Genomic DNA, 26,066 nt, shown 5'->3' with positions numbered 1-26,066 from the left:
TCTACAACAGATCAGCTCCCTCCTCTCTCAGTGCCTGGAGTTTATAAAGTACTCTGTTCCTGTAAGCTGGTGTACTTGTGTGTTGAATACTACAGTGGTTGAAGACAATTTTGAAGCTTGGAATGTCTGAGCACTGCATGGCTTATCAAATGAGCAGGATGAATGAAGAGTACTATTTGCAGTAAAGCTGTCAGGATTAGTGGTGACTGACAGGTCATTTATGTATAGAATAAAGAGGATAAGTGACAGAAGAGAGCCCTGTACTACTGCATTGCATCACTTATTTTCCATAACATTCAGATATCAAAACACAATCAGATTTCTTTTTCTGGATTGACATGCATCTCCAACCTTTCCTGGTACAAAAACGTCTCACCCATGGCTTCTACTGCCACTAGAAAACTGCATCCACCAAGAAGTGAATTTTTTCTGAACAAGGCATTACTTTTCACCTATTTTAACGATGTCATTTAGTTGGAAAGAATGTGGATTTGAAATCTGTGTAGGATGCAAAGAACTTTTATCAGGACTTTTCAACTGAAGGCAAGCTAGCCAATCTCATAGGGAGGTGGCAGCATTTTTCCGCCTGGAAACTCTGATTTTTGCACCCCACAAAACAAACCAGCCATAAGAACACATGCAATTAACAAACATAACACATAAGCCTCTGTCTGAGTTGCTTTGACCATAAATCAAAATTAACTGATATTCCCCCCCCCCTCCATCACAAAATAACTCCAGTTCCTCACAGATGCCCAGTTTTCTGCCTAATGTCTGTTCTAGAGGTTCTTTCACGTTCAATGCTCTGCTGAATTGGCCACTATCATTCTTGAACTTTCTTCAAAAACTGCAAGAACAAGAGCAGCTGATGATCAATATCCATTTTCCATCCATCTTCAAACTTAACGTTTAAAACATGTTATGATGAGCTGTGCATGTGATAAAAGGACCTCCCAGATGAGTCTTTGACTCCATGAGGTCTTCGGGTTGTAATAATAGTAATTAACTACTTTTTCATTCCATCTACCTTTGTCCTCTGGAACAACTTCTCTCACTCGGTCTTTCCCAAAGAATACAACCTTTCACTATTCAAAAAAATGTCAACAAATTCTTATCCACTCAGCATGAATGTGCTATATGTCTTGCAATCTTTCATTCAGATCAATGTGTGGCAACCATTCATCACTCTGACCAATTGGTGACAGAGTAGCTACCTTGATTATGAATGCATCTTCCGATACTACTACCGCATACAGCATGCTCTCAAACCCCTGCCCCCAATATCACATTTCAGGTAGTTATCCTTCAGTAACTGTATAAATTCCATTTCTATTCCACACCTCCCAATAATAATCAATCAGGCTACACTCCTTGTGGTAATTTGCCAATGCATGGTATTCGTATTTTTCTGTGGACCTCATGATCATTATCAAATTCCTGATATATATCCTCAAAGGGTGTACAGGATATGATAGTACTACATGAAAAATTTACATCATTACTAACTTCTGATCTACAATTTTCCTCCAAATCAGTCTGTTAAATGTCAAGACTCCAATATTATCAGGTTTTATATTTCTGTCTTCAAATGCACTTTTTACTGTATCAATCCACCTATATTCCTTCGATTACATAAATAATCTGACCTGAACGAGGAACTGATGAATGCAAATATGAAATTGATGACAGAAAGTGTTAGTACCAATTGTGTCGCGAGTGCACACTTGAAAGAGAAGGATGGTGAGAAAGAGTGGCGAAAAAATGTTAAGAAATCAGGAAAAAAGAAAAAGAGCGATTTGAAAACCGTAATGGATGCTAAAAAGGACGAAAGTGAGGCAGAAAGAAACGAAATTGAGAGAACGAATGAAAGTAGAAATGGCGTGATGCAGAAATCGCAAGTGAAAAAAATCGAAAGAATAAATGATAGCAAAAAAATAATGAATGATGACGAAAGTTGGAGGCATGTTGGACCGAAAGTACTGAAACAAAGAAAGATGAATGACAGTAAAAGTGAGAAGAATGATAGCGAAAGTTGGACAGCGAAAGTAGGGAAACAAAGAAAGATAAACTAGAGTGAAAGCGAGAAGAATGATAGTGAAAGTTGGATGTATGTTGGCCCGAAAGTACAGAAACAAAGAAGGATGAATGAGAGGGAAAGTGAGAAGAGGGGAGGGGGGGGGGTCGAGAGTTAGAAAGTTAGAAAGATTTAATGATAGAGAATGTGTCGCGAGATTCGGAAGGTGAATTGGATTGGATGAGGCAAGAAATGAAATGGATGCATAATGAAATTAAGAGAATTCAGGTCAAAACTATTAAAATAAATCATGATGGCATGAAAGAGTTAACGAAAGATTAGTGAGCGGCATTGTATGGCGACTCCATTATTAAAGGTGTGCTAGAGGATAAAATGCACAAGGTATATTTTCCAGGTGGTAAAATGAGTAGAGTGATTGAGGCATTGGATACGAGGCGGGAGCGAGCAAAAGAGTTAATTGTATTAATTGGTACAAATGATTTGAGAGAGAGAACAAAGAGCATGTCAAAATGAATGTCAGGAGACTGCTTGGAAAGATAAAAGAGAATAGTGTGACAGGAAGGGTAGTCAGTGTGTTGCCTAGGTATGATTGTGGTGAAATGAGGTGGAGAGCAAGGATTATGAATGATATTCTGGCTGAAATGTGTGAGGAGTTGGGAGTACAGTTTGTTAATGTGTGGAATGAGTTTGAGGGACGAAGTGAGCTGGATGGGAGCGATGGACTGCATTTGAGTGGTTATGGTGTGAGTCGCTTGGAAAGACTGCTGCTGGAAGGTAGAGAAGTGAATAGAGAATGAATCAGATTGAGAGGGGAGTGATGTGGAAGAGCAAGAGAGTAAGATAGGAGAGATTGAAGAAGTGGAAATGAATGGGGAAGTGAGTGGTATGAGTATGGAAAATGAGATTGGGTGTGCAAGAGGAGCAGGGAAACGGGGAGGCTCAGGGTGGACAGGGGTACACAGCATTAGAAAGGTGGATGCTCCAAGAGGAGGTGAGAGCATGTGTAGGCAGGAAAGAAATGGGATGACCAGGGATCAAGAGGAAACAGATGGAATTGCAAAGGGTTCTAAAATGAAGAAGCAGAAAGAGAAATGGCCCCAGTCCAGCATGGAGAGATCACATCGAGTGAGTGGTATCAGTGGAACTAGCTGTAAATCCAGAAATGAGCTGTTGTGTTTGTATACCAATGCTAGAAGTATAAGAAACAAGGCCGATGAAATGGTTGCACTAATTGCATCTGTGCACCCAAAGATTGTCGAAATAAGTGAGACATGGTTAGATGAGGACGACATCCTGACAGGAATAGAGATGGAAAGGTATGATGTGTTTCGTGAGAATAGAAGGGTTAAAAAGGGAGGGGGAGTGCTATTGATGATAGAGAAAGAGTTATGTCCATACAAGGTAGAGATGCAAGAGGGAAATAGGGCCAGTGGTTTTGAGGCAGTATGGTGTGAGATAGAGGTGAATAGAATCAAATACTTGGTGGGATGTTGTTATAGACCTGGTTATGTGGATAGTGGTGATAGTGAAATGTATAGTCAAATAAGCCAAGCAAATAAGAAAAGGGTGATCATTATGGGTGATTTTAATTATGGCAATATAGACTGGAATGAAGAGATAGCAACTGGAAGTAAAGAAAACGAGTTTCTTGAGTTTTTGAGGGATAACTATCTCAGACAGTATATAACAGAGGGCACACGAGGATTAAGGGTCTTGGATTTGGTCATCTCATCGGAGGATGTAATTAGAAATGAGGTGTCAAATCATCCACCAATTAGTGAAAGTGACCATGAGGTGATACCTGAGTGGTTGCCAGCAGTGAAAGGACCCCTGTGAAAAAAGGGTATATGTGGAACTACAACGGGGGGGGGGGGTGATTATGAAGAGCTCAGGAGACAGCTTGCAGGTGTAGCATGGAATAAGGAGTTAGCTAGAAAAGAGATCAATGCAGCTTGGGAGATTTTCAAAAACTATTTAGTAGATGCAATGTCTAAATGTATACCACGGGTGAGAAGGTTAAATAAGGTAGGTGTGAGATGGATGAATAAAGAGATTAAGCATGCGATACAGAAAAAAAGGGCATTGTGGAGGCAGCATAAGAGAAGTGGAAGTAACCAATTTCATGAGGTATACAAAGACCAGGCAAGGAGGGTGACTTGGTTGGTGAGAGTAGCTAAAGAGAGGTATGAACAGCAGTTAGCTAATGAATCCAAAAAGAATCCTCTGGAGTTCTTTCGATATGTAGCCAGCAAAAGAAAGAAGCAAAAGAATTATGGAAGGATGACATTGATTGGAGGAAATGGTATAAAGACAGCTGTTGCAGAATGTGTGGTGGAGATATTTAATGAGCAGTTCATAAAGATCTTTCAATCTTGTGAACGTGACTTCATGGAGAGATTGAGAGCAGTTGATGATGGGGAGGAGAGACTACTGTAAGTGAGCAAGAGGTGTTTGGGGAGTTGAGTAAACTAGATATAAATAAGGCTGTGGAACTTGATAATATATCGCCGCATATTCTGAAGGAATATGCTAGAGTTGACACCTGCCTTGACATTGGAAGGAGGGCAAGATTGTGCCACTATATAAAGGAGGTGATCGAACTCAAGCATCAAACTATAGGCCTATCTCTGTGTCAGGTGTTGTAGTTAAGTTGTTGGAGAAGCTTGTGAGAACTAGGATCCAGAGTTGGGTTGACAACAATGGTATAATCTTTGATGGACAACATGGATTTGCTAAAGGGAGGTCATGTTTTAGTAATCTACTTATTTATTACAATAAAGTGATTGCTTCCTTGGACAGAGGAGGATACACAGTAATATACTTGGATTTCGCAAAAGTTTTTGATAGAGTACCTCATAAGTTGACAGTCAAACTAGAGCAGATGGGGTTGGATATTAGATTAGTGCATTGGATTGGAGACTGGCTATCTGATAGGTATCAACAAGTTGTATGGGGGTGCGATATCCAGGAAAAGGAAAGTGACTAGTGGAGTGCCTCAGGGGTCTGTTTTAGGGTCATTACTATTTAACTTGTATATTAATGATATTGGCGAAGATTTGGATGGAGATATTCAGTTGTTTGCAGAGGATGGAAAGTTGGGACGAACCATAAACAGTAGTGATGTTGTGGCCTTGCAAGAAGACTTGAATAAATTGAGTGATTGGGCAAGCAAATAGGGATGCGAGTTCAATGTTGCAAAATGTAAGGTTTTAAAATTTGGAAAACAAAGATGGGATGCAGAATTTATGCTTGGTGAGAATATATTGTTGGAAGTAGAGGAAATAAGAGATCTGGGGGTGATAGTGGATAAGGATCTAAAATTTAGGGGACACATCGCCAAAATTGTGAAGGCAACACAAAGACTTCTGGGAATGATGCGGAGGACACTGACGTGTAGAAGTAGGGAGATTCTTGTTGCATTGTATAAGGCTTTGATTAGGCCACACATGGACTATTGTGCCCAGATTTGGTCACCGAGTTTTCAGAAGGATGAAGAGATGTTGGAAAGGGTCCAAAGGCGACTGACTAACGTAATTTCTGACCTCTGGAATGTTGAGTATGAGGAAAGATTGAGAAGATGTAATTTGCTGAGTCTGGTGGAGAGAAGGAAGAGGGGAGATATGATAGAGATCTACAAGTTGGTAAGGGGTTGTTATAAGATCAGTGGTGGAGAAGTTCTACAGAGAATAGTGGGAGATCAGGGTAGAAGTAGAGGTTATCCCTGGAAACTGTATAAAGAGGGTGTGAGTAGGGGAGTGAGAAGCAGGTTTTTTTTTCGTGCAGAGTTGTGAATGATTGGAATGCCTTGCCTGAGAGTGTGGTGTCTGCAAGGAGTTTGAGTGTGTTTAAGACACGGTATGATGAGATGTGTGTGTGATAAAAGGACCTCCCAGATGAGTCTTTGACTCCATGAGGTCTTGTTTAATAATAATAATATTTGGTCTTCATCTGAGTCTTTTTCCTGCCAACATGGCAAAGAACAGTTGTTTTGTTAATCTTTCCTCTCCCATTCTGTTTAAGTGACCATACCACCTGAGATTAGCTCTGCTAATGCATTCCTGAATGCTGACAATGTCAAGTTATTTCCTAATATCTTCATTTTTAATATGATATTGCCATTGATGCCATCCGTTCATGCCTATAATCTTTCTCAGGACTCTCATATCTATGCTCTCTAGTCTTTGGTCAAGTGTTTTACTTCTGACCCAGCTCTCAGATCCATAAGTTAAAACTGGTTTGAACACTGTCTTGTATACAGATAATTTAGTGTTTTGGCTAATTAATCTCTTATTCCATATAAATTTATTCAGTTGATTTTCTACCATATCAGCTTCATTGATTCCTTTGTCTATTACCATATTTAATTTACCATCTTCACTAAAAATCGTGCCTAAGTAGCTGAAATGTTTTACTTGTTCCACAGGTTCCCCGTTCACAACAGTTGACATTTTCAACAATTCTACCTATTTTCATTGTCTTTGTCTTTTTAATGCTGACCTTCATACAATAACTATTACAACAGTTATTCAATTTAGTCAGGGAATCTTACAAACTTGTAGCGGATTTATTTAAAAGTATAACATCATCCGCATAAAGAAAAGAGCTAATATTAACATCTCCAATTTTGATATCAGGTTTAATACCATTTTCCTTCATAATGTGATCCATATAGAGAATGAATAACAGAGGAGATAATGTACATCCTTGTCTGACACCAGATTTAACATTAAACCATCTTCCCATACTTCCTTCAATTCTAACTGCTGACTTACAATTCAAATAAAGACTAAGTATTGCTTGATATACTGCTCCATTAACACCATATAACTGTAGCTTTTTGGAATAGCTTCTCTCTTGGCACCTTGTCATATGCCTTTTCCAGATCTATAAAACTTAAATACAGATCTTTGTTATATTCCCATGATATTTCAACTATCTGTCGTAAAGTGAAAATCTGATCCTGACAGACTATTTGGCCTGAATCCAGCATGTTCCTCACCAAGCTTCTCTTTCACAATACTTCTCAACCATTTCTCAAGTATACTTGTATATATCTTACCAGGAACACTCAGTAATGAAATGCCCCTGTAATTCTCACATTCTGTTTTATTTCCCTTTTTATATATGGGTACTATGAGAGCTCTACTCCAATTATCTGGAATTTGTCCCTCTGTCCAGGCCTTCTGAACTATGCACTACAGCCACTGTAAGACTTTTATACCTTCATTCTTGAACATTTGTTCAATACTTGAAGTATGGATATGTATTCCTGACTGCATGCCTGGTTAGTGTTTTTTTACCACTGTGCCATCATCACTGCTTGTTTCATTTAGCAGTTTTTCAAAGTAATTACTCCATACTCATATGATATCTTTGATATCTTTTTTTTCCTGTTTTCGTGTCACCTTTATCATCTCTAATTCTTTTTACCGCACCCTTTCATCCATTTTTGAGCTTCAACCACCTCCAGAATATCTTGCTACCTTCTTGATATTTATTTTCTATGCTCTTGCCAAAGTCCTCCCATGACTTTTGTTTAGCCAGTTTTACACAGTGTTTAGCTTTCTTACATTTGTCTTTGTATTCTCTAAGAGCACAAGCTGACTTATTTGCAAGGAACTTTTGATATGCTTTTTTCTTTTCCTTCACTGCCTCTTTAACTTGCTGTGTCCACCATGAAGTTTTGATTTTTCTATCCTTGCAAACAACCTCACCATATGCCTCTCTAGCTGAATCAATCAGTGTTTTCTTCAGGGCTTGCCACTGAATCTCCAAAGTTTGGTTCCTGTGCTCAAACTCTTTCATTTTTTCTTGAATAATATTTGTGCATTTTAGTCTACAGTTCACATCTGAAAGCATCTCTGGACCTCCTGGTCTATAATAGAAATGAAGAATATAGTTTGTTATACTTGCCTGTATATTTTGCTAGAGAGACCTCAAATGAACGATCTCCCTCAGACCTAAAATCCTTTTTAACTTCTAATTTTGCTGGTTGAAGTTCTTCAGTTATCATCAATATCTCTGTCACCTGTCATATTTGTTCTATCCTCCCTGAAAATACAATACCCTTTACATTTTATTCTTACATTATCATTTTCTATTGATCAGTTTCACTGATAATCTCAAGCCGATATCAATGTCAAAAACTGTCTCACACTCCTTTGTCCTAGGGATGGCTAGACACATGCAGAACTGCACCCCCCCCCAACAATAGCTCTAGTTTCGAATTTCTCTCATTGAACACTTTCTCCGAACATCTAACTCCAAAATCATTCAAATACTGTCCATCAGGCATGATATATGGATTTATATATAGATGCAGAGTGAATTTGATGGACAGTTATTTTGTCCACGAAATTCACTCCATACATCTATAAACTCACGATCTTTTCACCAATTCATTTGCAATCTTAGCTCATTCTTCTAAATTTAGTTTGATTATACCGTGACAATAGACTCACAATCTTTACACATTTTCACTCTTCTTTTTTGCTTCTTTCAGCAACTTCTCACATTTTCTTTCATTGCATATGTCTCACCTTTCAAATCATTTATCTGACAATTAACTCTTATTTCTCCTCTCTGCAAAATAACAGCATCACTAACATTCTCAATCTTCAGACATAAGAAACATGCTTTCATCAATCTTATCAAGTATACCAACTCTTATTACAGAAATTCCATACAGTATCCTTTCACATCAAATGGCAGAGAAGAAAGAAACAGCTGCAATAAGCATTCTACTTCTTTTCACTGCCATCTTGCCATCCATGTTACCTTCAACCACTTCTTCATACTCATATTTCATCCACTATCACTCACTCCTTCCATTACAACAGTCATCATCATGCCTTAGATCATTAGCGTCTGTCATTTCATTCTACCACTTTCAACATGTCTCTTTTCTTGCACTCTCATTATCATACCATAAGCTATTCACTATTGGCAATGAGTACACTGCACAAAATCTTTCACATTAAACTATCTGAAATCGAAGCTTTAGCCACCATTATATGTGTACACACATTGGTGTGTACACATATAATGTGTCACATTGCACTTTTCGATATACAGGGTGATCAAAATTAAATTCCTGTATTCCTGTTTAAGGGCTTGTGCAGTGCCATCCAATGATCCAAATGCTGTGAAACTTTGCAGCAATAAATTGTGCATCATTTGGAAGTGATAACTGAGAGGGAAAAAAAAAAAAAAAGAGCAGCAGTTCCAAAATTCACCACCAGGGTTGTTGTATGATGTACAGAATGTAGATGTAGTAATTTGTGTGTGTGTATAAAGAGAAAAGTGACACAAGCATAAATATTTAATAAATTTAGTTTAATTCTTTATCCAAGTGTAAGCGCCTGTGCCTGAAAATATCTTCAGGACTGCGGTAAGGTAGTACATCCCCAGGTAACTCGCAGCAAAGGTGGACCAAGCTATCATCACTTCTTGTCTCAGTATCTCCCATAATGCAAAACACATCTGGCAGACATGTATACTGCTATGCATTAAAGCAAGGGTCACTACCCAGACCGGTTTCAACCTTCATTGAGGTCTCATCAGTGGGGAGACAGACCCAGAGTGGCGATACTAAGGCAGAAGCAAAAAAGAGAGGTCATATTTACCTATACGAGTTGCCAACCGGTGTGCCACCTTATTATTAAATTACCCTAAATTTAGAGAAAGATGTTGGAAGTTTATTTTGCACTTGATTAGACTATAATAAATTTAGTTTAATCTTTATCCAAGTGTAAGCAAACAAAGTTTGCACCTGAAAATAATTTATTTTTATTTTAAGCTAAAAAAATAACAAGCATAAATACATTCTTATTCACTTCTATTATGCATTCATGCATGGAATTTGCATATCATGTAACAAGGCAGATGCCAGGATTTAAAAAGATGGATACAGGATTTTCCTTCATTCTGGTTGTTAATACCATCCATAATGATGGTGCTAACCTTGCCCCAACGTGCTTTGCTTGTGAAGCTGTACAACTTAAACAACTGCAATGCTGTTACTGCACTCTGTGAATTTTGTTACCAGAACAAATGTCGACGAGGTCCATTATCTCCATATCCTCTGTAATGAATGATCAGTATTTTGAAGAAATGGGATTGTTGAGAGTTAGACCTGGCAGAAGTCACAAACCAATCAAGTTCACAAGTGAATGAAGTTGATACTGCTGTTGTGAAGCAGGCAATGAATAACAATGTTGGTTCCTGCAGCATGTACTGTATCAAGACACATGGATGTGCCTTGCACAAGTGTCTTAAAAATACAGGAATACCTTGTATAGTGCAGTTAATTGGTTCCAAGAAGCGTCCGCGTTATGCAAAACCGCGTTGTTCGAGGTCTATTTATAAAGGTTTTCAATTTAATTTGTTTATTACAAAAATTTAGGATAATAAAATTGTTTAAAAATTAAAAACAATTGTTATTTTTATTAACTAAATAACAAATAAAATCCTTTTAAACTGATATAAAAGTTGTAGAAAACAAAACAAACATTGCTTCAATTTTAGCACACAGTAATTTGTAACTAAAAAAATTTTAAATTTAATATTAAATATTAAACTTAGGCATACAGTAACATCAAAAGACTACTTTTTACTAAAGTAGTCTTTTAGTGTTTGTTGAACCATCCTTGTCTTCTTTGTCTCTTCAAGTACAGTACTAGATCTCTGTAGCATTTGATGGCATTATTGAGTCTTTGTCTCACTTTGATGCTTCTTTCCAAATTCGGGTCAGCATTTATGAGAAAGTCGGAAGCTTTGTCGATTTTATTATTATTATTATTTGACACCTCCAGGGAGTCCAAAGACTCATCGAGGGAGAGTGTGCCAACAGCATCGAACGATTGGTTCCCTTCCAACTACTAACCGTGCTCAAACTTACTTAACTGAGCCATTAGTAGCAGAGGCTCTACCAATCGACCAACCTTTATGTGTATATACATGCAGAGATGTAAAGATACTTCATTACATATCTCAAAAGGGTGAGCCCAAACCTTGAGATCAAGCAAAATCTATAAAAAGTAGCAGCGATGACTTCAAGGAAATATAAAAAGTGAAAAATTTTTCTCACAAAAGTTGAAAGGTCAGCAAAGGAAAATTCTTCAACCATGACATCAGTGGGGTCATCTTCGTCTTCTTCATAGGTTTGTTGTTGTTCCAACTCCAAAAGGGTTTCATCATCCAGATCATTTGAATGAGAATCAATATGTTCGTTCACATTGTTACAATCTAAACTTGTAAAACAAAGATCTTTGCCCATCTGCACAATTTCTGTTGAGATTTCCTCTTTCTGTGTTGAAAAGGTAACAAAGTCCTTTGAACAATGCGGCAAGATATTATGCTATATGGCTCTCATGTTGCTTTGAGTCACCTCTTGCCAAGATTCATAAATATTTTGAATGGCATCTTTTATACTAAATTTTTTCCAAAATTCACTCAAAGACCAAGAATCTTCTTCTGCTGCAGCTTTAATAGCTTGAGCAAAAGTTCTTAAATAGTAAGCCTTGAAAGTGGAGATAATGCCTTGATCCATCGGCTGCAGATTTGATGTTGTGTTTGGAGGGAAAAAACGCATCTTGACATTTTCATCCAAGTCAGTCAATAGAGTTGAATGGCCTCGCGCATTGTCTAATAAAAGCAAAATTTTGAAAGGAATATCATTCTTTTTACAATGGCTTTTAACTTCAGAGAAAAAACAAGTTTTAAACCAGTCTTCGAAAATTGAACGAGTCACCCACGCTTTTTTTATTCGAAAGCCAATGAACAGGTAAATTGTTCTTTGTAAAGAACAATTTACAAAGAGCCCTTAAGCCCTTAAGAGCTCTTGGGTTTTCCACTCTGTACACTAACAGTGGCTTCAATTTTAAATCACCTGATGCATTACCTCCTAGTAAAAGTGTCAATCGGTCTTTTGACACTTTATACCCAGCTTGTGGTTTTTTCCTTCTCTGCTAGAAATGTGCATGATGGCATTCTTTTCCAGAATAAGCCACTCTCGTCAGCATTAAAAATTTGATCATCTGTGTTGCCTTCCTTCTCAATAAGCTCCAATTCATTGGAAAATAATTCTGCAGTTTTAGTGCCAGCACTTGCACTTTCACCTTGGATTCTTATGTTATGGAGTCCTATACGCTTTTTGAAATTGTAGAACCACCCGCGACTTGCTATAAAAGTTTCACTGGTTGTACCTCCTTCATTTTCGCTTTCATTTTCTTTTATTTTGTCATATAGACTTGTTGCTTTTGCCTGGATTATCATTTGATTCAAAGGAATCTTTTTCTGATTAAAATCTTCAATCCAGATCATTAGGTGTTCCATATTTTCCATTGTAGAAGATCGATTTCTCGTGATCACTTTTGACATATAAGAAGCAGTGCTCATTCCATGTTGTTTAATCTTTTCTTTGCTCTGAATAATTGTTCGTACAGATGACTTATTCTTTGAATTCTCACGTGCTATTTTAGCAAATGAAGCGCCATTCTCATAACATTTTATAATTTCAAGTTTCTTCTCTAATGTCAACCACTTAAGTTTTTTTTGTTACTCCAACAGTGTCTTCTTTGTTTTATCTCTTTTCACTCATACTTAAATAATAAAAAAAATATTAAATACTAATATTAATGTAAATAATGAAATACCGTGGGGAAAGAACGTGTCTACATGAGAGCCAATCGAATAACTACTGCATAATCGTGGCTCTCAAATGTCACTTGTGGTGCCCGGGAGTCGCCAGTCAGTGTTGACAATGTTAGTGTAATAATAAAAACCACGTTAGACCAAAACCCGCGTTGTTCAAAACCACGTAATACAAGGTATTCCTGTACTACGAAAGATTGTGCATTTCTACTCATTCAAGATAATCCTGACACAGAAGTTGCACCCACAGGACTTCGAAAGGTGACTGACATTTGTGTTAACATTCTTTGCTCAAGTGGAGTTGGATGCTGTGTGGTAGTGGATGATTTTGTGGGGAGATGAGACTCCCTTTTACCTGAACAGAGCTATGAATACTCACAATTGCCAGGTATGGTTACACAAAACTTGTATACAATGCTATAAATTCCTCTGCCTTGACCCAAAGTCTGGTGCAGGTCATCTGAACTACTCAGTAACTGAGTAGTTCAGATGACTGCCAAGAGGTATCATGATAAAAACAATTTTGTTGTGTCACAGCTACAGCAGTGTCTGTGCATGGATTTAGTCATTTTCTTGCAGAATAGGACCCCTCCACATGTCAGTCGATCCATGCAGGAGGTTCTTCAAGAACACTTCACAGAAGCCACAATGATCAACCATGTTTTCCCACTGCATGGCCACCTCGTTCACCTGATTTGACCCCCCCCCCCCCCGTGACTTTTGGCTCTGTGGATTTCTCAAAGAAAAGGTTATTGCAAATGTCCTGATATCTTGCCAGCACAACGCAGCACAACAGTCCCAACCAGCTGTGTTCTGTCATTGAACACAATGTGAAAAGAATGCAGTTTGTGGCATACTGGGAAGGGCAACACACTGAACAGTACAGCCCGTGAATGCATAATGGAAATGAATAAAAATATTATTTATGATTGTGTCACTTTTCTCCTTACACACACGCACGACACAGAAAAATTACATCCTAAAGCAACCCCAGTGGTGAATTTGGGAACTTTTTTTTCTCAGATATCGCTTCTGTATGATGCACAATGTATTCCTGCAAAATTCCATGCCATTTGGATCACTGGGTGGTCTCCACAAGGCTGTAAACAGGGATACTTTGATTTAATTTTGATCATTCAATATGCAACAGGATTCTCAAAAACACTCAGTTGCAATTATAAAGCAAGTAAAGTACTAACAATAACATTCAATAATCAGTGTAATGTGCTCCCCATAACACCACTAGCAGTTTCACACTCTAGCAGTTCCCCTTCTTTATAACATATTTCTTCAGCACCCTTGCTGATATTCCATCCATTCCCACTGCTGTATTTGAATCAAATGTTTCAAACAGCTTTCATGCCTTGTATATCATATTAAAGTGATCATAATAACTCAGCTGTTTCTAAAACATCTGACAGTTAAAACTCATTGTCTTTATTGATGATACTTTGGCATCAGTTAGTCTGTTGAAGAGAATACTAGAATAAGCAAAGCTGTTATCACAAGGAGTCAACTGAAAAAATTTATATAGAACAGGAATCTAGCTACCTTATCTACCAATAATTGTCCAGATACCCCTGTTATTTGAAGTTATGAAACATTCCTGAGAGCCTGTGTAGCTCAGTGGATGTGCCGTTTGCATACCACGGCGCTTGACCACACAAAGGAAGACTTGGTTTCGAGTCTAGTCGGCGACTAGAGGAAATTTTTCTAAGCTTTTTTTCGACCGGTTCCCAAGTTAGTCGATCTCTGGCACAGGCAAGCGGGTTTTTCCTCCCAGAAACTCGGGTTTTTCGTCCCGTAAACTCAAGAAAATCGGCTGTAGAACCCACATTATTTCAGACATTAAATATATTGTGTTAGGGTTAGGGACCACGAGATGGCGGCACATTTGAGCCGTCTCTCTTCACTGTGTACCGTTTAATTAGTGATAGCCTTGGGCTATCTATCTCTGATTGGTACCAGTGGAGATTGAACTGCCCACTCAGTCTCCAAAAGTTAGATAGGACTAAATGGCCTTGCCTACTCCCCGTATACGGGAATAAAAAGGCGTGATTTTTTTTTATGAAACATTCCAGGTTTGTTAATAACATAAAAACCAGTGTACAAATAATAGGAAGCAGTATTTCATCATAGCAGTTGAATACAGGTGGTACAGCAACACAACGTGAACTTGGTGACTTTGAGAGAAGTGTCACGTGAGCTGCCACATTGGTGGCATATTCATATGTGCCATTACTGCTCAACTGGAGCATCCAAAAATCAACGGTCGGCAATGTGATCTACAAATGGAGATGTTCTGGCATCACCAGTGCAGGAAAGCACCCAGGGTGGTCACCAAAAATAACTGACAGGGAAAGGAGGGTGTTAAAATGGGTGGCATACAAAAACCAGTCACAATCGTCACAGACCATCCATGATGACTTCCAGAGTGCCAGTAAAACTGTGGTGAGCACTAATACTGTATGAAAGAGAACTCCATTGACTGGATTTCCACAGAAGAGAAGTGGCACACAAGCTGGCTCGTCTGGCCTGGTGCAAAGAGTGCGTGAACTGGACAATTGACCAGTGGAAAATGGTTACTCTGGAGCAATGAATCGAGGCTCACTTGTTTCCAAGTCAGATGGCAAGGTGTGGAGGCAGCCTGGTGAACACTTGTTGTGTGTTGTACCTACAGTAAAGTTTGATGGTGAAGGAGTAATGGTGTAGGTGCATTCAACTGGTTTGGAGTGGGACTACTGGTTGTCCATGGTACCATGAAGACAGTTCAGTACGTTGATATTCTAGATAATCAGGTGCTGCCCACACTGAGAGTTTTTATGGAACGCGCCTGTGTTACCATTAAGATAGCAAAGTCCCATGCCATAAAGCTTCAGCTGTCATGGAATGGTAAGAAGAGATGGGTGTTAAATGACTGCCCTAGCCTGTACAGAGTCCTGATCTCAACCCCATCGAACACCTGTGAGATGAATTGGAGCGGTGACTGAAGTCCAGAACAACACGCACTCAATCTATTGCTGAACTCAGTGCTGTTTTGATGGAGAAATGAGACAAATTCCACCAGATGTCTGCCACATTGGTGGAAAGCCTCCATCAAAGGGTGCAGAAGGTGATCAAAGCCAAAAAATGGACATGCCCATTATTACAGTTGGACTGCTGATATCAATTGTAAATTGCTCACAGAATTATTGGTAGATAGTGTATATACAAGTGTTCAAGTCGGTTTTAACTTATAGATCTGGTAAATGAGTTAGAAATAGAATAGGTAACCTTTGATCCAATGGCATCAAAAGCAAAATCATATTAGAAATGGAGATATCGAAAGGAACTTGATATTGCTTGCATTCAGAAAGATGAATTCTGAAATTTATCAAGGCATCATATTCAGATATGATGCCCTGTTGGCATCAAACACCTGTTTTGGTAATATGAATGTTCAATTAATACATTTACAGAAATGTATTCTTTGAATATTTTTTGACTCAGAGAAAGATGCAGATCTAGGAAATTGAAGTAAGAAATATAAGATCTGACAATATTGGAGTCTTGGCAAACAAGACTAATCTGAATACTAGAAATAAATTTATTACTTCTGTCCAATATTTTGGAAATTCTTTATCAATGTTTTTTTTTTAAAAAAAAAATCACTGACAAAGACTAAGTGCTTTAATTTTTTTTTAAACAAATAATGCCAAGTTTTTTCTTCTCTGTTTTTACCAGATAATCATAAAAAATAAGTTTCACAAATGAGTGATGCTGGATGAGTAGATTTTTATATTTATGCCATAATAGGCATACCTTACATTTCCCATGTGACCAGTTAAATAATGGTTTTGTTCTTGTTCAGGACATTTTACAATTCAATTCGAAAGAAATATTTTTATTATTATTATTCACTTCCAAGTACTCACTGCAGTAGGACACTGCTCAATCCTCCAGCTATACAATTCCACTATCCATAATCTAACATCCACTAATTTTTATCTCCTGTAAATTTACTACATTCTCTGGCTATCTTGCCCATATGCCAGATAAAAACTCATGTTCAATTGAAACAGACTGTATAAATATTCCTCTCATCGTAACAAGAATACTAATCAAAAGGTGCAACATCCCATTATTCTTACAATTGTGTTATAGGGGCACTATGGCCTCTAAAAGTTGCAGAAATATTAAACCATCGGGGAAGAATAAAGTTAAACATGCGGAATGTGTGCAAAAATCCTATAGCATTCTTCATTAATATTACAATGTTGATGAGTTGTGTACACAAGGAAGTATATTCAGTCTGATCAAAAAAAAAAAAAAAAAAAGTTTCCATGCCTAGGTTTCTCATGCACTTAGAGAAGTCTTAGCAATTTTCTTCACCTTACATATCAGGAATTTCTTTTAAATAATAGGATATGTTTGACTTGAACACAATAAAAGAACAAAAGCAAAATCAACAACTTCAATGTTTTCTGCTGATGACGAAGCATAATTTATGAAACTGAAATAACACAAATAAGAATTTAAAATTAATCCTAAAAATGAAACATACATCGCTACCTAAAATCATCCCCATAATGTAGTAGTAAAAACAAATCGCAGCGTTTTCAACGAGAAACAAAAACTTATCACCATTCATTCGGGGCGCCTGTCCGAAGGAGTGGGTGCGTTCATGAAAGGCGTGCAACTACATGATATGCAGAAAAATAAAATTTCAGATAAACTATATAGGTCTTGTTTTTAACACTAATTTTCCTACCTTAGATTTTATACTATCTTCCATTTATTAAGAACCCTTATACAAACCAACAAACGAACAACCTATACTTTTACAAAAAGCGTCTACAGACTTTTCCAGAAGAAACTTAGATATGACACTATATTGCCCTCTAATGGCTGTTCATTCAAACTACAAAATACTTCTGAAAATATACAAATGGTTAACGCAAATGCGTAATTTCTATTATCAAATCACTAAAAAAATGTATTTCATGTGTAAAAAAAAGCAGCCAAGTTTCTCGAGAAAGGAAAATGTTGGCTTCACTTTAGAAGTAGCTACTTGGGTGGCATCATTTTTTAGTTAACCGATAGAGACTGCATCAGCAGAGCACAAGAAATGGGCTACTCAACTATATAGCTCTGTTGATGGTGCATCGTTTTATGGATCTAATCTAGTACCCCCCCCGCATCAGTGGGTACGAAAAGGTACTAGACTCCTACCTACCTAGTCACGAATTTATTGACTTAATCAGGACTAGGATCAATGCCCTGCCCAAGAGGACCCTCACAACCCGCGGCCGTAGAGGTGACATAAGTTGTAGATCAGGCTGCCGCTACTGAAACCCTTTATCATATTGCCCAATGTTGTTTTCGAACTTATAGTATTCGAGTGAAGAGGAATAATGCCGTGGTCTCCATATTAAATAACCGACTGAAAAACAAAGGTTGTGAGACTGCAGTTGAATTGCACTATAGGATTACAGTTGGTATTAGAAAGTCCGATTTAATTGCAAAGAAAGGTGAAATAGTTTGTGTTATTGATGCATAGATAATGGGTACCCACTTGTTGTCAGTCATAGGAAAAAGGTCTCATATTAATGAGAAAATATAAATTTTGCTCGACAGATTGAAGAGGAGTTTGAGGCAGCTCCTCATTTCACTAGTGCTGCCATCTCCCCTCGTGGTGTATAGCGCAATGAGAGTTACAAAGAATTGACTTCTATATTGACTTCTGGAATACCTCGTACCGGCATGGGATAGATCTTGATGTATTTTGGCTTCAGTCTTTCTGGTCTATTGAGGAAAAGGCATAGGCCTTTGCTCTGGTAGACCACAATATGAAGCACTGCATACTGTGCAGCACTACATTTCGGTGCGAGGATTTTTAAAATAAAATATAAATTAGTAGTGATACTATTGTTGCTTAAATTTCACCAACAACTAAATTCTTGCTTTCTCAGGGCTTGCTTCATGTTTTGTGGGGGGGGGGGATACCAATAAATTATATACTTTGATTTAATCCTTTTCCCAAGGAAGCAAAACAAAGATTTGCGCGTGAAATATATTCACATCTGAGCTACTTGTATATAGAGGCTAATGACTTCATATCACTTGCTTTAGTATGTATCCCATAACGCAAAGCACCTCTTTGAATGTATAATGCTGCACATAATGACAAGGGCTACTACCCAGATTGGTTTCAAGGGCTACTATCCAGGTCTCATCAATGGGAGCCAGACCCGGGAGAGATACCAAGTTGAAGTAACGCAGAAGTCATATATATCTCATATACAAGTAGCCAAAGGTACCCCACCTTATTAATAAAAATCTCTGGATGAGAGAAATCGAATATGATTTGCATTATGTGAAACATCCTAAGGCAAGTGATACGAAGTCATTCGTCTCTATATAAAAGTAGCTCAGAACTGAATACATTTCACGTGTAAAACATCGTCGGAAAAGGATTGAAATCAAGTATATAATTTCTTGATATCTCTAACGTATAATGAACCCAAGGTAAAAAACTTTCAACATCTCTCTCTTTCTCTGTATGTGTACGATGGTGATCCGAGAAATTCTCGGCTTCGACCATAGATGGCAACATTATCGGCAATATACCATATTGTGCACTTCATCAATGATTTCTGGTGTTACGCTTTTTGGACATCCTTCATATGGATCATCTTCAACGCTGGTATCGCCACGTTTAAACGTAGCAGCCCATTTCTTAACTGTCGAAAACGAAGAAGAAATGTGCCCATAAACCTCGAATGAATTTCTTTTGGCGTTAAACCTTCTTTTGCAAAGAATTTTATAATCTCACGATACTCAATTTTATCCATTTCAAGGGTTAAAGACAATACTTCAGACAGCTGTATAAAGCAACCCACTTGATAGAATGACTTGCAATTTCACATGGATGCTTATGACAGATGAACCAACTTAGAAAAAGAAATCTTGCCGATAGTGTTATCATCTATGGTCGAGGCCGAGAACTTTTCAGACCATCCTCGTAAATAGGCCGTGAGGATGAGCAAACGATAATAGGTGTTGGTGTAATGTGAAGAATTGTAAAGATATACATTTTTAGTAAAATAGATTACAAGCTATACCACATTGTAGAACTGACTGTACTCCAGTAAAGGATGACGCTAGAGATTTAGTTTCGATGTTAGACAGAGATTTTTAGTTTAGACTGCATATTGCTAAGGTTGCTAAAGTATCTCTTAGGATTACTTGGCCATTGAAGAGCACACTGACAAGTAGAGATAAGGAAGCTGTTATTTCACTTTATAAGGTATTGATACATCCTGATTACTGTGCTTGGGATTGGGCTCCTGGATTTCTTCGGTATGAGGAAGTGGTGAAGGAGATTCAGAGGCCTGCTGCCAAGATGGTGAAGGGTCTATGAAATGTTCCCCATGAGGATAGACTGAGACTGTGTAGATTGCAGAAGTTGGTTAATAGGAGAAAATAAGGGATATGATAAAACATTTGAGTTGTTTAAATGGTTTATAGGATTAACGCAGGGGAAATGTTTCAGCCTTTGGCTAGATGGACCAAAACAAGAGACCATTACTGGAAGTTGAATGAACGTGTAGTCAGTAGAGGTGTGAGAAGTAGCCTTTTTCTTGTAGAGTTGTGAACGAGTGAAATAGGTTGCCAGAGTCAGTTTTAGTGGGCTGTGTGCATATGCATACTTTGGGTATCTGTGATAAGAACTGAGACTCAATGGATGTGCCCATGCAATAATAATAATAAAGTCATAGCTCTCCACAAGTTCACGTGGTACAGGTGTTGAAGCATTGTCTATACCTCAGGGCTTCCAGTTTAATTAAATAGAGAGCCCCGAATCCTGACTTCAATTTTACCGAGATATCGTATTTGTTTGCTAAATGCTCTTCAGCCTATTTTGTGTGGGATATATATATATATATATATATATATATATATATATATATATATATATATGGGTGTGTGTATTAAAGACACCAAGTTATTTTATACCTGGTTTTACTACATTTCCGAAGTAAGCAAACAGACAAACAAGTGAAGTTTGCGCCTGCACGTATTGGAAGTCTAGCTGACCCTCAAAGTGATGCAAGTCAAGGCAACTCATGGTAAAAGTAGAATAAACTGTGATCGCTATTCTTAATATTTACCCTTAATGCACAGCCCATCTCCTTGAGGAGATGTATGATGCTATGTATTAAAGGCAAGGGGACACTAACCATACAGGTTTTCGACCTTATGGATAAGTAAAGTTGTCTCTAAAAATTCGGACGATCCCTAGGCCACTCAATTGTGGGCGAAAGACCGTCCATCTCAGCGTTGGCTCCACTCAGTAATGGCCTTCCACTCACCACCACCACCGAGCAGAACCGCTCATATTCTGAAGAAAAGCATTCACCGACAAAGCCCCTCACCGGGTCGTGCCGGAAAACACTTTCCCCGGAGACAAATTGCTCCCTTAAGGCAAAAACCTTAAGAGAGCAAACTCATAATAGTCCCCACCGGTTTCGACTCCTATTGAGGTGTATTTAAGTAAAGACCTCTCTAAAAATTAGGACGATCCCTAGACCACCCCATAGTGGCCAAAAGACCGTCCTACTCAGTGACAGGCTCACCCCGTCACCGAGAAGAACTTCTCAGCGTTGGCTCTACCCAGTGGCAGGCTCACCCCACCACCAGCCAGATCATAATCTCAGCGGTGGCCCTACTCAGAGACAGGCAAAAACCTATCCCCAAGCAGAGCCTCTCAAAGCCTGCCCCCACCAGTTCTGAGGTCTCATCAGTGGGAGCCAGGCTAGAAATACCAAGAATATACACATAACATAACATAACATTACTGGCTGGATGGGTGAAGCAAATATGCTTTTCGTTTTCCCCTTTGTCTGTTACGTAAGTGTTTTGAGTGGGTTGTTTAATGAGCTTTATGCTTGCCTCCTGATGGCTGTGAGTTTAGCTGTGTTTAGCTGGACGTAGAATGGACTTTGGCCTTTTGTGTTTGTGTCTTTCTTCTTCGTTATATTCTGAGGCTTCCTTGATCAACGGGTTTGGATGGTTGCTTGTTGTGGCAAAGAATTTCTTTGCAAGATCTGTGAGTAGGGGGGAGATGTAAGGGATGTTCATTTCTCTGTGGATTTGTGAGTTTCTGATGAACCACGGGGCATCTAAGATCATCCTCAGGCATTTGTTCTGTATTCTCTGTAGTTTTTGGATGTTTGTATTCGTAGTATGACTCCATGCAGGGGATGCATATGTGATGACCGGGCGTATTACCATCTTGTAGATGAGAAGCTTGGTTTGTATGTCCAGTTTGCTTTTCCTGTTGATCATAGGGTAGAGCTGCGCGATTACTTTCGATGTCTTTGAGGCAGTGTACTTTATGTGATTGTTGAAGTTGAGTTTTTTTGTCGAGTGTTACTCCGAGATATTTGATGTCGTTCTGCCATGGGATCTTGACTCCTAAGAGGTGAATGTCATCCGTGTTTTGGACTCTCTTTCTGGAAAACAGAACGGCTAAACTTTTTTCAGGGTTTACTTGGATCCTCCAGTCTGCCAGCCATTTTTCAATTATGTGAATGTTGCTTTGTAGTTTTCTAATTGCCAGATTTGGACTCCTAGATCTTGCCAGTATTGCAGTGTCATCTGCGTATAATGCTGTGGTTGTTGTTCTTGGATTCAGAGGGATGTCTGCTATGAAGATTGAGAACAGGAGAGGTGCCAGAAGTGATCCCTGAGGAACGCCTGCCGATACCTTTCGTCTGGATGATAGTGTTTCATTGATTTTTATTTGCATATGTCTTTCTTTTAGGTACGAGTGGATGATTTTCGTTAACTTAACTGGTATGTTAAATTTTATGAGTTTGTACAGGAGGCCTTGGTGCCAAACTTTGTCGAATGCCTTTGCTGCATCGATGAAGATAGCAGCTGTGTGTTGTTTCCTGTTGTAGCCTTGTGTGATGATCTCCACTAGCCGGTGTATTTGTTGGACTGTGGTGTGGCCCTTGCGGAAGCCGAACTGCTCGTTTGGTACTATTCCCATTTTGTCTGTTTCCGCTTGAAGCCTTGAGAGTATCACTTTCTCGGTCACTTTTCCGAGGTTGGGTAACAAGCTGATTGGTCTGTAGTTTTCAGGGTGTTGGGGGTTCTTTCCCGGCTTCTTCAATGGTATGATATTTGCGATCTTCCAAGCTGTGGGGAAATGTTGGTATCTGAGGACAGCGTTAGTTATGTTGACGAGATGTATTATGGCCTTTGTTGGGAGAAGTTTTATTATCCGGTTGCTTATGCCATCTGGGCCTGGAGCCTTTTTGCTGTTTAGATGGGTAATGATGTTCGTTATTTCTGCCGGAGTGGTGGGAGTGATGGGTTCTGAGTTATCTTTCTGCAGTTGTAAGGTTCTCTTAACCTGACGGTGTATCTTATATATGAGGTTGATGTTTCAGTTTGTGTAAGATGGATTACACTGTGATTCCAGTTTATCTGCTAGTGCTTCAGCTTTCTCTTTATCTGTGTGTGCCATTCCTTTCTTGGTTTGTATGGGGGGTATGATTTGATGTTTGATGCGGATAGTTCTTAGAAATTTCCAGACAGAGTGGTCTTCCGCATTGATGTTGGTCAGTTTGTCTTCCCATTTTTGGTTTCTATGTTTTTGAAGAGCCTCTCGGACCTGTCTGTTTAGGTTGTTGAGTGATCTTTTGTCTTGTGGTGCTCTTGTGTTATGGTATCGCTTTCTGGCTTTATTCTTTGCTCTTATTAGATCCATTATTTCCTCTGGGATGTGGCTGGTTGGGTGGAAGACTATGGTTTGCCTGACAGCTTCCATTGCTTTCTGGATTTGGCTGGTTAAACTGTTTATCGCTATGTCTATCTCTTCCTTTTTGCGGATGATTGGGACTGGACCGATGTGCTGTGGGAGAACATTTGCTAGCTTGTCCCATGGTATGAATGTGTGTGGAGGAGAGTGTAAGTCTGATGATCCTAGCTGGAGCTCTATGGGATTGTGGTCCGAAGAGAGTTCGTTTATTGTTTTCAGTTGGTATTGGTATTTGATATTTTTAAGAATGGCGATGTCTAGCACATCTGTGCTGCCTGTAGGGCTGTAGTGGGTTGGTTCAGTGGGACCAGCCACAACCATAGAATTGGTCAGTGCATAGTTGAATAACGTGGTGCCTTTGGTGTTGTTTGATGAACTAAACCAAGATGTGTGTTTTGCATTGAGGTCCCCTGCTATGATAATGGAGTCGTTGAATCCTAGGATGGAATCCAGATCTGTTTTCAGTATGGGTATGCTTGGTGGGTTGTAAGCAGCATAAATTTTTATGCTGTTGGCGTTGCTGGTATGTACTTCCACTCCGGTTACTTCCAGGTTCCTTGTTTTGGGTTTGGGTATTGTATTGTGATTTAGGTAGCTTTTGATGCATATAGCAGTGCCTCCTATATGCATCAGTGCCTCCTATATACCAAGAATATAGTAATACAGAGCTCATAAGTATTTTAACAGAACAAGTTACCATAAGGTGTTTCAACCTTATTAAATAAAAATCTCTGGATGAGATATAAATGTAGAAAGTATTTTACCTTGGGTATAATAAATGTTAAAGATGCCAAGTTATTTTATAAATGGTTTTACTCCATTTCCCAAGTATGCAAACAGACAAACATGTCAAGTGTGCGCCTACACATATTGGAAGTCAAGCTGACCCTCAAAGTAGTGCAAGTCAAGGCAGTGGCCCCTTGCATTTAATACATATATAGCTCGGCGAACCCGAAGCACCGGAAGCTAGACCACGCCTTACTTCATATAGTATACACCTGTTATATTATCTGCAGACTGGTCCCTACTCTTTATTCCCTCTGTATTCTTTGAACTTGCTCCTTACCCCCCCACCCAATGCTATTAGAGTATTCGAGGGCTAAGAGTGATTCTTGCCTACCCCGAGTTTAAAATGTTGAAGACAAATCAGAACGCTATACCACATCGGTAGTCGTGCGGGTTATCAAGGACCGCACTGGATGTTAGACTTCCTGGACATCCAGTGACAAGTGGACTAAAGGAGCAAGATCTGCAGAACTTGAAAGTGATTACTAGGAAAAAGTGGCGCATGGCTAAAAATCGACAAGTCCTGCAGGGCTTATACTGTTGAAACCCATCAGTTAGGAGATTTCGAAAGTGAATGTTCTAATTTTGGCTTGAACTACACCTAAATTTGAAAATTCATTCGAAAGGTCGACGCAACAGTGCAGCTTTGTTATGAAACGCAAGATATTTAGTGAAATTGAGCTTGAAGCACTGAAAGCTTACGCTGTAAATGGAAACTGTACTGATCCTAAACTGACCAAGAATATGAGTGGAGCACAATGAGATTCCAACGTGCAGAATGTTGAAAATATTGAAAATACACAAATAGTTGAAAGGAATCTATCATAGAAGGAACAAGTACCTGCCACTAAAATTATCAAGCAAATGAAGAACAACAACCTGGAAGGAGTAAGACTTCTATTGTTGAGGCAAGTACCTCAACAAAAGCTGAAGGAAATTCTACAAGAAGCCAATTATGCTGCAAAGGCTATTCCTACTGGAACTATTGGACAAACGACTCAACTTATGTACTCAATAGCTTATATCATAACATCTGAGTTAGGCTATAAGTTTAGTGAACCCAAAAGCAGTAAGGCTCAGCAACCGAAGTGAAAGCATCGACTGGAGAATAAAATTCTTAAACTCAGGGCAGTTTGAAAAGCATTAAGGAAAAGAAGCTGAAAAACACGAGAACCCGAATTAGCCCCATAAAATACGACCTATTGATGAAGCATTAGAGGAACTGAAGCAAAATATAGTTGCAGTCACAGCTAAAATAAGAAGATGCACTGCACGCATTGAACAGTATAAGCAAAATTCAATGTTTCGTGCGAATCAGCATCAATTTTACAAGAAAATTGATTGCAGCAGAATGATAATCTTAAAGAAAATATACATATAAATACTACAGACAAAGAAAATACATAAAAAATACATAAAAAATGGCAAAACCTATGGGACAACCCTAAGAGACACAATAATAAGGCAAAGTGGATTGAAAAAATTAAGAACGAAAAATGGAACTGAAAATAACAACTGAATGGTTCAAAAGCAAGCAAAAGGATAAAAAATTGGTCAATACCTGGGAGGATGAATTACATGGTTACTGGTTGAAATATCTAACAGACATACACGAAAGATTTCCTGACCAATTTAACGAAGTTAGAAGAGTGCAAAGGTATCTAATTTGACGATCTGAAGCCATACGCAAAGTTCGCAAATGATCTTGGATCATTGCTTGATACTGTGCACATATTCAGTCTGGATATATCAGTGGATTTTGGCTTAGACAAATGCGCA

General features: G+C 38.6%; 1 protein-coding gene across 2 annotated transcripts in view; it reads right to left on the bottom strand.

Annotated features, from left to right (window-relative positions):
- Positions 1–17,576, bottom strand: part of Stip1 (Stress-induced phosphoprotein 1) — a 205,291-nt gene extending 187,715 nt beyond the window's left edge. Inside the window, exon 1 of one of the 2 annotated variants that reach the window (XM_090398793.1) lies at positions 17,439–17,576. In XM_090398793.1, the coding sequence (XP_090254919.1) occupies positions 17,439–17,462 (24 nt within the window). In that variant the 5' untranslated portion in view covers positions 17,463–17,576. Of the gene's footprint in view, positions 1–17,231; positions 17,353–17,438 lie in introns of those variants that run through there. The other variant, XM_090398792.1, reaches the window with a different exon arrangement.
- Positions 17,577–26,066: the final 8,490 nt, after the last annotated feature.

This window comes from Typopeltis vanoorti, chromosome 10 (assembly GCF_054136105.1).
Source record: "Typopeltis vanoorti isolate ZY-2024b chromosome 10, IOZ_Tvanoo_1.0, whole genome shotgun sequence".
NCBI classification, from domain to species: Eukaryota; Metazoa; Arthropoda; class Arachnida; order Uropygi; family Thelyphonidae; genus Typopeltis; species Typopeltis vanoorti.
Note: the sequence above shows the minus strand (reverse complement) of the source record. Positions and strands in the feature narration are given on the sequence as shown.